The sequence below is a fragment of the Mya arenaria genome, chromosome 10 (genome assembly GCF_026914265.1).
Source record: "Mya arenaria isolate MELC-2E11 chromosome 10, ASM2691426v1".
Classification (NCBI taxonomy): domain Eukaryota; kingdom Metazoa; phylum Mollusca; class Bivalvia; order Myida; family Myidae; genus Mya; species Mya arenaria.
This window is the reverse complement of record NC_069131.1, coordinates 52,839,155-52,849,684: the sequence shown is the minus strand read 5'-3', so window position 1 is coordinate 52,849,684 and position 10,530 is coordinate 52,839,155. Positions and strand designations below refer to the sequence as shown.

General features: G+C 32.3%; 1 protein-coding gene across 1 annotated transcript; it reads right to left on the bottom strand.

The window, feature by feature from the left end:
• Nucleotides 1-601: 601 nt before the first annotated feature.
• Nucleotides 602-2,103, bottom strand: LOC128204805 (uncharacterized). Its single transcript, XM_052906213.1, has 2 exons — nt 1,265-2,103; nt 602-1,106 (listed from the first exon to the last, which is right to left on the bottom strand). The coding sequence occupies exons 1-2, from the start codon at nt 2,101-2,103 to the stop codon at nt 602-604; spliced, it is 1,344 nt and encodes a 447-aa protein (XP_052762173.1).
• Nucleotides 2,104-10,530: the final 8,427 nt, after the last annotated feature.

The window sequence follows — 10,530 nt, the reverse complement described above, 5'->3', positions numbered from 1 at the left end:
CTGGCAACTTTTTATGTGAGTGTATCCAATGTAAAACACACTGTGAATCTGACATCACTATTTTTGCTTTCAATTTAATCTTTAATTGCTTTTAAACAAAGTGTGTAATTCTAACACCAATCAATACTGCCATCAATTCAAATTTTGGTATAATTGTCATTTCTTTTACTGGTGCAAGTCTACTCTTAGCAAAGATCAAATCACACTTTTTGCTGCATTTGCTTTCTTGTAACAAATATATCGATGAAGCGTACGCCAGGTTGGAAGCGTCACAGAAACACACAAGAGTATACGTTACATCTTCAGATTGCTCCGAAAAAGCTACACAACGTTTCACTTTACAATTTGCTATGTCTTGCAAATCTTCCTTTATCTCCAGCCATTCTTTTTCGTCCTGACTTCCAAGACGATCATCCCATCCTATGTTCTTTTTCCATAGGCTTTGAAGTAAACACTTTCCTTTTAAGGTAACAGGAGATAATAATCCCATCGGATCGAATACCAACGCAATCTGTTTAAGCACATTTCTCTTCGTTATTGCCTTGTCGTTCTCATTAAGATTCTTCACTTGATTAAATGCTATGGTATCATTTTGTATATCTCACGTATGACCTAAAACTTTTGTCACTTGTTCGTCAGCTAAATCTTTGCTTTCAATCACACTTTTCAATTCGACACTATTTGTATTCCACTCTTGAAGGTTCATTTGTGCTTCATTAAACATATCTTTTGAATCACGATACAGATCTTTTGCATCACCAACAGAATCAGTTCCTGTAACCAAATTGTCCATGTAGATATCACTTTTGAGCTTTTCAGCCACTTCTGTCTCGTACGTATCCAAATGATGCTCGATAGTAGCACTCAGTAAGAATGGACTGGATACAACACCGAATGGGACTCTACAAATTCTGTATTCCTGAATGTTGTTTTGATCCATCATTGGTTCACTCAAATCTTTAAACCACAAAAATCGTGTCACATCCCTGTCCGATGGTTGCAGTCCAACTTGGTGAAATGCCTTTTCAATATCTGCAACTATTCCGATCTTATAAAGTCTAAACCGCAACATTATTCCACACAGGTCATTGAGTAATACCGGTCCCCTGCAGAGACAATCATTCAAACTCTTGTATTCTTTCCTTGTTTTTGCAGACGCATCATACACGATTCTTAGTTTTGTGGTTGTTTTCTGTAGTGTGATGACTACGTGGTGTGGAATGTAATGCCATTGTTTAACTGATTATTAATTGTCGCATTGTACCTTTTCATAAGCTCTGGATTTCTTTGTATTTTGTTTGCTAAAGATTTTAATCTTCCTAATGCCAAGTCACGGTATTCAGGCAATTCTTGGTATTCGTCACGCCATGGCCAAGTTACCTGATATCTGCCATCTGAACGTTTAAATGTGTTCTTGAAGTTTTTCATTGCTGTTTGATCATCTGACTGGTCTATTGGATTTGTTAAGCCGATCGTTTCGACATTCCAGAAGTCCTCAAAGTCTGGTTCTGTAGGAAGAGACATATCAACATCCGTGAACAAATTCGATTCTGTAACCATTTTTCCATGCGTGAGAATGAGCATACTGATATCTTCAACACTATCGTCAACTTCGTTTGTTCTTCCTGAGAGTAACCATCCAAGTTTAGATGACAGCAAATAAAGTCCTGGTTGAACTTCTACTCTGTCAGTTTGAATAATGTCCAAATAGAAATCATTCCCAATCAATATGTCGATCGGACCTGATTTAGTTTCACATGGTACAGTATCTGCTAATCTCAGATTGCGAGTCAAATTTTTGAAATCATCCCTTTCATAGATGTTAGCAGGTTTCCTTTCAATGTTTCCGGTTATATTTGAAACAACGTTTGCAGTAATCATCATATCACTTCCATCAGTCAGCTTTAACTTCAAATTTGAGCTTTCTGTTTTAATTACTTTATTTTTATTACTGCCAAACGTTACCAAACGAATTTCTTGCGTTTCAGCTTTTTTGAGATTAAGTGCACTTGCCAAGCTTTCAGTAATGTAGGTTCTTTGAGACCCTGAATCAAGTAATACACGAGCTTTCCTTTCAAACTGACTGTCAGGATTTTCCGACATTTATTCGCGCTGTTTGCATTAGAACTACTTCACCTGTGGACAAGAGAGCATTTTCATTTGGTAGTGGATTATTCTCATACGTTTCACTCACTTCTTCAGATACAGCTACATTTTCATTCACACTTTTACTTTTAAACTTCTTTGGACATAAGCTGCGATGATGCACATTCTGCTGACCACAATGTACACATACTTTGTTGCTTTTGCAGTCACGCGACGAATGTCCTCCCCTCAAGCATTTAAAGCAACTGCCTTTTAAACATAATTTTCTTTCATCAATGGTCTTGTGCTTTACACATTCATCGCTCCAACGTAATTTTGAACAATAGCGACAGTTTTTATTTATGTTTTCAGTGGCTGTACACTTTTCTTTGACCAAATGATTGTACTTTTAACTCCGGTTTCGTGTAATTATTAAACCTGTTTGTTTTAGGTTTAACTGTTTCTGATTTTTGCACCTTTTCTGCTTTTTCACTAGCCACAATGTATTCACAGAGTATATCTCGAAGCTTCTTTATTGTGCACTTTTCGCGTGAACCTTTTTAGATTTCAAGATGTCGAATAACGTTGCTCGGTAGTTTCGATTTAACAACAGCAACGAACACATCTTGATCAATATTTTGTCCAAGTACTTCTAGGCTTCTTAGATGTTTATCCATGGTATCTAGGAATTTCCGCAAGCTTTTGACATAACCGCCAGCTGGTCTGATGTTGATAAGCTTGTTGTAGTGGAGGTCAATGACTTCCTGAGTGTCACCAAAACGCTCCTTGAGAATGTTGACTGCCACCCTGTAATTTTCGTTCGACAGCGATAAGCCCGCTATAGCACTACGAGCTTCACCTCCAAGTTTACTCCTTAAGTAATTGAATTTATCAATATTTGATAACGTTTCACTTTTATGCACTGAGCTTTCAAAACTGTCCCAAAATTCAATCCATTTAATTTTATCACCATTGAAAAAACACATCTCCAGTTTTGGTAACTTAACCGATTGCACATGTTGCTTTTTCTTTGTGTCACATTGGGCTTCTAAAACTTCCCGATGTAATTGCATTTAAGCTTCAAACATTTTCTGCATTTCAACACTAGCCTTTTCATTTTTAGTTTCGCTATTTTTTTCTTCTTTTGCTTTTTATTCTTCCTTAATGGCACTATTTAATTTCTTTTCTAAATTCTTTAAACGCACAAGCAGGTTCTCAGCAATGTTTAATAATTTTGAATCATCTTCAACAATTTTATTAATTAAATCAAGGTCACTATCTCCGATAGCTGTTGCCAATTTTTCAGATAGAGCCTCAAGTTTACCAATACTAGATTGTAATATTCCCATAGAAACATCAATTTCAGACAAAACATTTTTGTCAATTGTTATTATGTCAGCATCTATCAACACTGATGCATTGCTAACCTCTTTATCCAGAGCATGAAAGTACCGTGTTCGTACTCCTTTCAAGTATACAACGTTTGTCGCGGCCATTTTCTTTTACTGATTTCTTCACACTTTTATTTTCAAACACTTTGATAACTTACAACACTTTTTCACAAGTTATTTTATTTACTTTTTTCTCTTGAACACCACTGTTACACTTTAACAGCTCCCATCGTGCACTTTTTATTTCTCTTTTAATTCTTTAATTTATTTTTAACTTCTTCTGATTGTTTTTGTTTTATTATTTTCCGTAATATTCCCGTAATATCACGTAATATTCCCGGGTTCCGGCACCATTTAATGCGGCGGTGTTTTTATTTTAGCCATATTAGATTTTAGGTCTTTACTTTATGAAAGACCACAAACACAATTTTTCACTGTTTATTTCTTTATTTATACAGTTTTAACAATTTTAATTCCAATAACAATTCACAGTAAATGTCCTAAATAGTGAATAGTAAGTAATGAATTTATTTCCAGATGTTAACACTTTCTAACTATTATAATCCAACAATTTGTCATATATCAAATGTATAATTGATAGTCCGATGTTATAAACCTTTATAAATTCTTTTTATTTAACTCTTTTTAAATCACTTGCAACTCTTTTTAATTATAATTCCTTTTAATTCATTTTTTAACTCTTTTTATTCTAACTTTTTCAACTCTATCTAAACGCCCAACAAAGGCCTTTTATACTATTATTTTCCGCCAAAACAAACATGAAGTGCACGAGTATTGTGAGTAGCACGAATTCATGTGTTATTCGTGCGACTCCGCCGGAGCAATGACACCGTTGAATAACACCGGTAGACTCATAACGATTAGTTACAAGGTCAACGGAGCAAAAAATGCTATACTTAAACGATTAAACTGTAATATTGTAAAAAGCTTAAGGTAATACACATTAAAGTTTAATCAAATGATAACCATATAACATCTGTATAACATAAGAATCAATCTCAAAAGTATTGTATATTTAACTAACTCATATTAAAATAAAAGTCTGTTATTTCGCGATGTTCGCGACATATAATGCTTATATCAAGTAATGAGCAATCGTGTCAGGTTTTTAATACGCTTAAAAAATAATTTAGAAAGACATTTTGAAACTAACAAATTCATTCCCTATAAAGAAACATTTAACAAAATAATTGTAGGCGCATCCCTTCAAAATAAATAATATTATTGAAACTTGATTCGAGTTATTCTGTGCATTTTCAAAACTTCGAACTACAACTTTCATCGTACTAAAAGCGCAAAGCTAGCTATTTTCCTTCAACGTTTCTTTCATGGAGAAGGTTTGTCATGAAAAACTGCTCGACGATGTGAGCACTTTTTAAATTATATAAGTACTTGTGACAAAATGTTCAACGTAAAGTGTTATTGATATTGCATTACCACATTAAAACTGTTAAACAATAATGTCAGAATGAAAACTACAGGGACAAGCCCAGACGCATGGAATTTAACCAATGTTATATTTCAATGTCCTAAGGATCAAGGTCGAGCAAACACAAAACAGGAGAAACACAACGGCCAAATATAAAAACAAACATTACGCAATTAATATAGCGTCATAAGTAGATGATGGGGAAACCGACGGACTGTCATTGTACACTTAGTAAAATTCACAGGCTGTATAAAACCTCATGTAAACGTTAACGCATGACGAACCGAGTAAGGGAGATGAGTACAGAGCTTGCAACATATTATTTACATGACCTTCCAAAGTATAAAATAACTAAAAAAGTTTAAATGTAAGTTAACCACTTCCAAACTAACACACTTCCATCGGTATGAGTCTACTGAACAGTTCTTCATAATCCACGTCGCAGTTTGTTTTGTAAGAAAGTGATATGAACTTATTGAATGATTCACACGTTATGGTAAGCTCAACTTGAAATCGACTAAGAACATCATAGAAAGGTATCAATTACTTTTTTCCCCAAAATAATTCTGCAGAAAAGAATATTTCATGACCAATTTCCGAATGAGATCTCTTCTGTGTATCCTCAGAAAATACGTCATTTAGTATTGAGATATAAGGATTATTTCCAATTCGTCTTCTTTATAAATCATTTAATTCGGCTGAGAACTGATTCATCAAAAGTTCTAAGGCTGATTATATTTGTCTGTTTCCAAAATGGAAACCGATATTGATATGGAGGAAAATGAAATAGAATCTCTCCAAAACCATAAGAGCACATCAAATTTAATAACCTCGTCGTCGAATTTGTCATGTTTGTACTGCGTTAATAATCCAATGAAAAAAAAAGCAAAAAATGCTTTCAATTATTAATACTATATCTATAACCATGTGACAAAGCTAAAGGGACTCGAGCTGAATATTTCAAACGAATTTTCCGATCAGTTTTGATTTGGTTTGCTGGATAATTGCTATTGTTTTGAAAGTATTGCGAAAAAACAGTTAATTGATTCAGTATTAATATTTTTGAATTACCTCCATTGATAACGCATTTTTACGTAAGAGTTTGAGCAAGACCATTGGCCGTTAATATTATTTAGAGGTGCTCTTTTACAAGCTTTTATGTGGACCATAATTCGTCCTACAATGTGTTCAAGTGTTATTGAAAAAAACAAAAACAAAAAAACTTACAGCAAAACTGTATAAACTAGTTAAAGCAATTTTAAGTGTGCATACTAAAAGGAAGTACTGCGGAATTTTAAAATTACAAAGTCTGCACCAACTAAAATTGTAAAACATAAGCCTATATTCAAAATAAATTACAACATCATTTAAATTATGTTAATAAGTGGTGTCAACTAAATAATATGTCATTGCATCCTTCCAAGACTAAATGCATGTTAATAGGGTCTGCAAATAAATTAAAAAACACTGGGAATCTTGAACTTTGTATTAATGATGTTCAAATAGTTAATGTTGTTGTGCAAAAGTTATTAGGGTTGTATATAGATAATACACTTAACTGGCATGTGCAAATCGATTATGTTTGTAAAAATCTGAATAAGAAAATTGCACTTCTAAAAAATATAATATATTTCCTCACACCTGATACAAAACGAATGTTTTACAATGCATATATTCTGCCAAATTTTGATTACGGCTCCTTGGTCTGGGGCAAGGGAACCAATTCATATGTGAATAAAATAAATAACTTACAAAAACGAATTGCAAAAATCATACTTGGTAAATCTAAACGAGATTCATCAACAAATCTATTTAAAGATCTAAAATGGCTAAACTTCTCGGATAGATGTAAATACCACGCAGCAGTATTAGTTTACAAGACGTTGAATAGCATGGCTCCATCATATATGTCAGAATTAGTAACAGTTTCAGACAATAATGTATATATGCTAAGATCAATGGCACACAAAGATATTGTTTTACAAACTAGACCTCGTACTAATTATATGAAAGCAACGTTTACATATTACAGCAGAATTGTTTGGAATAATATACCTTTGGAAATACGAGAATCAAAAAACTTTAATACGTATAAAATAAAGGACAAACAGTACCTCATAGGAAACTTGTGATTATACAAATTGTGATGTTTTATTCATAATTATATTTAACTGAGAGTATCTGTCTAATATTGATTCAACATCATCATCATGTCATCATATGCATCATTATCGTCAGCATCAACAGCATACTTATAATCATCATCATCATCGTCATCGTTGTTAGCATCGTCTTCATGTTTGTCTTATGATTATTTGCCTTATTTTCATTCTGTTTCAGAGGGCCATATCGAAAATAAGATTCTGTAGTTTTGTACATGATCTTAATATGTCACCTTCTTAAAATAAAGATATTATTATTATTATTATTATTATTATTAAGCAGAACGGGCTGGGACGTCAATTTATGAACGGACGACACAATATTAGAGAATGTCAGCATTGTGAGTGCCACAACTGAAATTAAATACGATCCTTGCAAAATAAAACAAACTTTGGGCATAAGCCTCTTAAAACTTGTAACCTAACAAGATTATCAATTCAAAAAGGTGACTGTACCACGTAGATAAGATGTCCAGAAATGTTGTATTTGTTTGTGTCTCATTAAACGCCTACAGTATGTTGACAATGGTGCTTTAACTGTCTCTTCAAAAGAACAAAAAGAAGGAGGATATACTAAAACAGATAGCATATTCGTAAGGTCAGGGTTTATTCATTTTAGATTTCGATCCGGCTCCTACATTACTCAGATAAATGAGTAAACTATGTCGATTTCTTGGAAATGTTAAGGCTTTCTTTATTTGTTGGAAAATTAAAACATGACCGTTGTGTTAGACAATGAAGGAAAGAAACCTGTCTAAGACAAAACAACAAAGGAACGGTCAACAATAACATGTATCAATCACTCTTTCACATTTTATTTTTACTCTCTAAAAGTAAAAAGCGATAATGTGAATTTAATATTATTTGCGTAAAGTTATTATCAGCAAAATATAAAATTGCAGTCAAATGTATCGATTAAATATTTACGGTAAAACAAAACTGACACGATAGTTATAATATATCTTTTCACTTCAAAGTGTTAAATATATAAAGAAATTTCTTTTTTCCGTCGGAATTCTTGGAAAATGTCAGCCTGTTATATCAATATTTTAAAATTGATTTAATCAATGTAATGATCGAGTTGTTAATGGATCAGGCGTTCACCTTGTCCTTTATCACGGGCATTGCCCCATTGAACGGTAACCACTTCGCACTGTGCTGTATTTGTTGAGGAACAGATGTTTAAAAGCCATCCAAATCAATATAAATTACCTAATTAAACAAACTGTTGTCGAATTATGTTTAAAAATATACATATATTTATTCTGAAATATTTAAGAATGTCAAATATATACAGTAGGTACAGGAAGATTTAAGGATATTAATTAACTAATAAATTATTTTTGAATGCTTCAGATGGCATTAAATTAAAAAAATATTTAAATCCCTTATGTCATTTTTCAATAATGTTTGCCATAATAACCAAATATTTTTCATTTATTTTCTCAATAATAATTAAGGGTTGTTTTGAAATATGTTGTTGTTGTTATAATGCGGGAATTGTGTGTATATTTAAGTGATACATATTTAGTGCATCTTTCAATACAAATGTTTCGATAAATTGTGGAACTTCACCAAATTTTAAGGTGTTTCTTCAACATATGCTTTTCAATTTTATGCAATAATTTAGTAAAACATACGAGTTTTTAAATATTCTCTTCAGTCCTTTTTTTCCCTAAAAAATAGAACTGTCAGGAATAACTATTATCTCATGTACACCCAAAAGTTGACTCGGACCAAAAATCACAAAAGTGACTGGATGCATTGTGAGTACTCTCTTTGGTAGTATTTGTTGAGATAATTTATGAGTACTGTCTTTAATAGTATGTGTAGAGTTCATTTGTAAGTTCCCTTTTTGATTTTATATGTTCAATTCTTTAATGCGTCGTTTATGTGGTGTGTGTCATTGCTTTTAAGAAGTTAAAAATACATCAAAATATGTGAAAGGTCGTCATTTATTACTTTTTGAATTAGAACCAAATTCATGAAAGATGATGTTTGGGGATTGAAAAACGCCCTCAATGACATTTCATGTTTTTTAACATTTCTTATTATATATTGACATTCCTTGTGCCAATTTTCAAAGCTTTGCATGACTGGAATTAACCTTTTTAGGAGATGGACACCTTACCAAAGCGAAAACACATTTCGTAAGCCTTTAACATGATATGTATCATTGGAAGAGAACTGACTCTTATATTAAAAACTTACTTATCGTTTCAGTATAAAACAGAGGAGTTATGACATAATTAACATTTTACAATCGCAATATATTTTACTTTAAGCTTAAAACCAAATGCACATTAATTAATTGATGGAAATAACGAAATAAAACGAGAATATATTTGGAATCAGGTATAAGTTTCCCTTCCAAATTAATACTTGCAGAATAGTGTTTGGCTACTGTTTCTTGTGATTTATCATTGCATTGCTTTGATGCATTTTGATGACAAACGAAGATTCTTGTGATCCTTTTACAATTCGACATTGTTTAATTTTGTCTTCACATAACTGTTGGGATAATGAATTTAATCATTTCGCCGAAAAAGGCATATATCATTTTGCGTGAGTAAAGTCAAAGCTATGTTTTGGCGTTTTGGGATTGCATTAAAGAGTGCTTTTATTATACGAATAAATTACTTAAGCCTAAAATTTCGAGGTTGAAAGATCTTTTAAGGTCTGAATGACAAATAAACTGTGAAAGGAAAGCATTGTGTCAGCAATTTTATACTATTTTATCTATATGGAAAATAAAGGAAGGGAACAAAAACAGTTTAGTAAAAATCCAATTTTACTTTGTTTTAAAAAATGAGATTTATTATTAGTAAACCAGGTAACATTATATACATGTTCAGCAAATGTTTAGTGAAAATATATTATCCGCAGAAGTCATCACAGTGCGTTCTTAACTTTCTTTATATGGCTAATCACGTCAGAATTCGGACATAAAGTAAAAACGATATGATCTTCCGATTGAAATACAACATTTCTTACTAAATGTTTTACAACTATGAGTGTTGATCCGATTGATAAAGGTTATATATACAATACTCAATAATAAAAAGGTGCGGGAAAAGATGTAAAATGACAGATTATAAGTAATATCATTTTGAACAGGGAATATTTTCGTTGAAAACGGGTATCATCAAAAGTCCCTTGCTTCTAAGAAAAGCAATTGCACTATTCATTTGTACCTTTTCAGTTTTGTACGGAACTCGTTCTCTCTTAAAATAGATCGCAACCCAAAATGATTCATATCAGCTCGAAATATGTCTTAATGATTGATAGATTTGAATTTGTATAAATTCACGATCCATTTTAGCGACTGCGGCTTCATGAAGATTGACTCAAAGTGTCTTTATCTCTTTCCTGCTTTAGAATGCCCATTGTCCAAAAAACTGTCCAGTATCAGATTAAAAAGAAACACAAGAAAAGTAAATAA